We start from the raw sequence: 6,012 nt of genomic DNA, 5'->3' as shown, positions 1-6,012 counted from the left end.
GAATAAAAAACCCATAAACTGAAAGTTAATTAACTTTCAACTTTTTAATTAATCAACGGAACACATCCTATATAAAATAATCCAGATATTAATACAAAATAAAAATAATATTACAACTAGTATTTGCACAAAATCACGCACAGATGAACTTGAAGTAACCTCATTGAAACTCCGAAACACAGCAAATAAGCCCAAATAATTCACAACGTTATTTTACAAGTATATACGATTATAATATCATGTATAAGAAGAAGACAGTCCCAATCATATTAATGTTTTGTCTTTTTGAGCGCTCGCACTGAAGCTATAGATGATCATCAGCTCTGTGGGTTATTTACCTCAACGAAACACATCCTTTATGAGAATAATCAGATATTTATACTTAATAAAATTAATAAGTTTTATCTGTACAAAATGACGCGAATGCACAAGTGAAGTTTGAACAAGTTATGTAATCAATGTTTAACTCAGTCGACGCGCTCTTACCACAACAACACGCTGAAACAACAACACAGAGAATTCACAACATTTTATTACAATAGTGTCCTCGTTATAATGTTACGTAAATGACAGTCCCAGCAGTTATTAATGTTGTGCATTGCTGTTTGGCTGCCAGTGGTGTGGTCCCTTCTGAATGAAGCCAATAATTCTGCCGATCTAACTACATTGGGATCAAATAAATTTGTAGTTCTGACGACTGTTGAAACGGCTAACAGCACCGCATATCCAAGATATATTATAAACTTGTTGTGAACCTTCTGAAAGCGTTTCGTTGGCCTTCCTCTGGTAGTTGTAGCTGCTGTCACCATAGACTTAAACAGGGCGCGCAGCTGTGACCGGTCCCAAATATGGCGGCGATAGAATACAGTGACGTCACATGAAACCCATGTATAGGCCTATTATGATTTTATGATGAACTATATGCCTTTCTCCACTGAAGTTCTGAGTTGTTCAAAGCGTTTGTAAGGATACTGATTGTTAGAAGGCAGCTGTCTGACTCTCACATGGCGAACAGGAACATGGTTTGTGTAACATTAGCAACACATTATTAGCTGTTTGATAATCAAGCAAAGGCTAATCATATTAATTACCGTTATGTGTCTGATGTTGTAAAGAGCGATACCATTGTGCAGCGTTTACCTCAGTAAGTTGAGCGAGTTCATCTCTGAGATGCGTGAGCAAGTGGAGGCGGGGCTAGTTTGCATATTCATTGATCCTGTATATTAAATGAGGCGAGGGTGTAGAGTTACATTAAAGCTATTTTAAGGCACGAAGCCTTTTTTCACAGGAATTTTTTTTTTTAAAGATGTCATTTTGGTAAACAAAGATGAGTTTTAAGTGATAAAATTATTGATCACAGGGTGACTTTAACAAAAAAAGATCATTTAAAGTGACATTGCTGAGACTTAAAGATGCTGACGCTCTCTTTTAAACTGTATGGTTTTGTTCTGAATGTATTCTCATTGCACAGGCTGAACATTAGACCTCTGCCAAAAGTGTCGGTCCCCAAAGGTCTGGGGGCCCCTAGAAATGTCACCACCTTTCGCCCCGCTAGCGATGACCCTGACTATATGCAGTCAGGTATATAGTCAGAGTATTTATGAATATTTTCATCATTTAAATTTATAAATTTAGCAAATGCTTTTGTCCAAGGTGAAATGATCTCCTTTTACCAGTGAGTATCAAATATAGTTCACAAAAGCTTAAAGGGCCTTCGTGTCATTGTAGCATTATATATTTGACATGAATAAACAAATGCATCGTTTAGTGTGTACCAAGTACTTCTTTTCCTTATGGAATCATGTACCACAGTTCCCAATATATGTAAATTAAATACAAATATCCAGTAAACAGTTAAGGATCAAAATGCAGAAACAGCTGCTAGGCTGAGGAAATATATAGGGAAGTTATCTGAGTTCCTGCATGGAAAAGATGGGAAAATGAGAGGGAACTAGTGCTGCTTTTTCCATGTATAAAAATAACCTTGTTTCTGACTGAACAGCAGAGTCATTAGTTAACTGATACTAAAAGTAAAACTAAAACCGTAATAAATAAATAAATATATATAGTGCTTGAAATAAAATATTAACTAAAATAAGATAAATATAAAAAAAAATAACTTGTTTTATTTCAGCTAGTTGCATTTCTTATTTTAATTTTAACTTGATGTACTGAAACAACTAAAACTAAAAGAATAAAAACAATATAGATGTAAAAAATGAAAAATTACAAAAGATACAACAAAATCACTAATTCAGTTAATTTAAATTAAAATGAAAATGTTTTCTGTAGAGCTGCTTATAGCTGAAATTAAAAGGAAATAATCTGCTGTTCACTGTTTACTTATGAGATCATGACAGCTGGTGCACACCTGCAAAAGTTCATTTCAATAACACTGTGAGAGGTTTTAGTTAGTAAATAAGGTCTAAGCTAATATGAATTATCAATGAGCAATTTAAAGCATTTATTAATCTTTCTTAATGTTAAGTTAGTTATTAAAATATAAAAGTTCATTGCTTGTTTATGTTAGTTCACATTAACTGATGTTAACTAAGATTAATAACTTAAAAGTATTGTTTGTTAGTAAAATTATATAATTTATTGAAGTATAATTTATTGTTAGTTCATGTTAACTAATTAATGTTAACAAATGAAAAGTGTTTCAGGTAAAGTTTTAACTTAATCATTTTTCAATTAATACCAAGTCATTTTTATCCAGGAATAGATCATTTGCTTATATGTGCTGTAATATTTCCTAGGGGTACAGATACACAGAGACCTTCTGTATAGGAAACGTTTTGCATGCTAATATGTATATTCATATAATACAATGGAAAACAGTTGGAGTGTACATTCAAATTCTAGATTTGTTTAGGTGTCATTAGCAGACAGAGAACAGACGCGTGTACACAAAAACAGCTGTGAACATACTGCAAGGTATGTAAGGGTTTTTCAGAAATTATTTGACTTTGTTTGGTACATATGAATTATCAGTGTTCGTAATTTTTTCACAATTTATCACTGTGCATATTCTATATAATAATTAATGTTTGTATATTTCTATATTTATTTCCTCCTCAGCTCCTCTCCAGTTTTAGACCAAGCCAACTGAATCTGCTTTCATTACAATGGAGTATCTGAAGTATTTGATGCTGATATTTCTCATCAGTAAGTGTTTTTCAGTTTTTGTCAGTATTTAAAACAAGTCTGTTTTAAATGAGTTTGTCAATTTCATGGCATTTTTAGAGTAGAAATGACTGCAATTAGTATTCCCTATAATGACAATAAAACAACAGGTGTTTAAAAAAGCATTAGGTTGCAAAAATGTGTTAATTCATGCAGTTCAAAGGGCAACTAACTAAGCACAAAGAAAATAACAATTTAATAATAAAAATTTATAAAAATTAAATGATCTCAGATGATATATTTTAATACATGACAGCCTAAAGTTTCTAAACAAATACACTTGAAGAAATGATTTTTAGAAGTTGTAAATAAAACAATGATTATTGCAGTATGTTTTACAAGAAAATACTATTTCAATCTTCCTAGTTTAAACTTTTAATGTTTAACTTACGTTTTCACTTTGTGTTACTTGCCGCTTCCTTGTAATTGTTTGTGAAATTGGCTGGAAACTTTTTTTTCTCTTTTTTTTTCTGGGTTGCCTAGGTCATCTGGTTGTACAGTTCATCAGTTGTATTCTAAGCATTATTGGTGTTGAGGCTGATATATGTATATTTCTTGTTGTATTATGGATATCTAACAATGTAATCAATAATCAATTTATCAATAATGGCAGCATTATTACCAGTGATTAAGGCTATCCAACAATTAAAAATTGTTATAATGCAAAGCATTGAAGTATTTTGCATAGGTATGGTGAGCATTTTTCCTCCCACTGAATAAATTTCAAAGACATATCATTAAATGATAATGTTACAATATAGGTTTATTTATATATACAGGGTTATATTATAAAACAGGACTTCAGTGGAATTAGAAGGCAAGACTTTTCAATCCTTTCAAGACATTTTAAGGTCATGCAGACATTATGTCCCTACCCATGTTATCCCTTTGCTATTTTCACCGATTAACCCTGTAATATGTACACCAATTGTAAAAGGGCCTTGCTCTCCTTTAAAACCGTGGCAGGCTTCGGCTCATCCCTCTATTTTAGTCTGCATTATTAGGGTCCGAGCACCGATGGTGTGAAAACTCAAGAAACTTTGCACATGCATCAGAAGTGGTGAAAATTTATGTCTAATATGGGTTGCAGAATTAGGTGTGGCAAAATGGCTCGATAGCGCCACCTACAAAGTTTCAATTAAGCACCCTTCGCCCCAAGTTTCACGGACAAGTATGAAATTCGGTACATGCATGTAACAGCTCAATACCTAAAGTCCCAGATGCAAAATCTGAAAACCCAACAGGAAGTGAGATATTTTGAATTTTCTCTGAAAAAGTTTTGCAGTTTTTGCAGTTTTTTTGTAGCCTGACTACGTCAGACTTCCTACTTCCGCTCAATTTCATTTCGCTTCTGTACTCAGTCTGATACAGCGTCAGAGCTTTGTGTTTGCCACCGGTCTGGAAACAGCCGGGCCAATCAACGAACAGAGGGCGGGCTGAGAGCCGTGACGTAATGCTAAGCGCCGAGTTTTACATTGTAGGTTAGAGAAATCGAAAACCGAAACGACCGCGGAAATGGGAAACGAGACACGGGATGCAAACTTCGGGATGCATTAACTTCGCATAATCTGCAAAAGTCGTTTACAGCCATGTTCACTCCGGTATTTCGCTCGCATCATCATGTGTTTACAACAGGTTTACAGTGGAAGTTCAATCATAGATTTGAGTTCGATGCATGATGTCTGTGCTTCGATGCGGCTGTACAGGCCCATAACATACGTCATAACTAAACGTATCTGATTGGCTTACGGGTAACCAATGATTTTAAACTTCAGACAAGCGCCCCCTAGCGAGAGAGAAAACACTTCTCTATTATGCCATTCCAGACTCTGTCTACGAAGCAAAGTGAAGTAGCAGAGTCTGGTATTACCAGGCTAGTTTTTTTGTAATTCACTCCCAGAAACACATTTAAACATGCCATGAAGTGTTGTTAAGAAACATGTTAAATCATGTTAAACACTTGGCTAAGTGATAAAGTATGTGATTAACGCCACGAAATAGGATGTTGTTGTAACTCAGGCATATAATGTCCAATCTGCTCTAACTTCACATGTGTGATAACAGTCCTGGGGTGCGTTTCCCGAAAGCATCGTTGGTGAACTATGGTCGTAAGTCCCATTGAACTCTATTGGTAACGACGGAACTTACGACCATAGTTCGTTTTGGGAAACGCACCCCTGGCCTGAAGACACTTCTACATGCCAATATTCAGTTATAGTCAAAGCTCCACCTGTTGGCAGCAGGAAGTGTGACATGTCGAAATGACTTTGCCGTATTTCTCCTTTGCTCGCTTACATGTGTGTCACCCATTATTCACTGTTTTCCGAAGGCCACCAGGTGGCGGTGGCCCCGGGTGCGAGGGCTCTTTTAGCACTGCTTGCAGCTTTAATTCAATGTGTTCTTCAATCTGTAACAGTGCCAGCATTAAAAGCAGAGGACAATTTTTACCGCCGCTTGTTTGTTACCATGGTTACTCATCAGTTCCCTTGCTACACCTGTGTTGATACAATCACCTTTGTTTGCACTTAGTATATATTTGCCTGTGTTTCTGTTCCCTTTATCGATTCTCGTTACCATTTAGTTTGTCTTCTTGCATTTATCCTCTTCGTCTGCTGTCTACCTACACCACACGTTTGCTAAAATGTATGTGACACTGAATTAATTCATAAAGTGAAGTCTATGTAATGTTTTACTTTTACATTTTTATTCAATTTCTTACATGAATGCTACTGTTAAATACACCTACTGTAGCTGAAATGCACTGTTTATTTCATTTGCATCTTTGTTCTTATTTTTAATAACAAAGATAAAATAATGAAATAAAAT

The 6,012-nt window shown here is 35.0% G+C and overlaps 1 protein-coding gene across 1 annotated transcript in view; it reads left to right on the top strand.

Moving 5' to 3' along the window:
• The first annotated feature begins 2,637 nt into the window (after positions 1-2,637).
• si:dkey-32n7.7 overlaps positions 2,638-6,012 on the top strand; it is a 29,438-nt gene continuing 26,063 nt past the window's right edge. The window contains 2 exon segments of the mRNA XM_048171575.1: positions 2,638-2,937; positions 3,082-3,168. Of these exon segments, the coding sequence (XP_048027532.1) occupies positions 3,129-3,168 (40 nt within the window). The 5' untranslated portion in view covers positions 2,638-2,937; positions 3,082-3,128.

Source organism: Megalobrama amblycephala, linkage group LG20, assembly GCF_018812025.1.
Source record: "Megalobrama amblycephala isolate DHTTF-2021 linkage group LG20, ASM1881202v1, whole genome shotgun sequence".
Classification (NCBI taxonomy): domain Eukaryota; kingdom Metazoa; phylum Chordata; class Actinopteri; order Cypriniformes; family Xenocyprididae; genus Megalobrama; species Megalobrama amblycephala.
The sequence above is the reverse complement of the archived record's forward strand: the minus strand, read 5'-3'. Positions and strand labels throughout refer to the sequence as shown.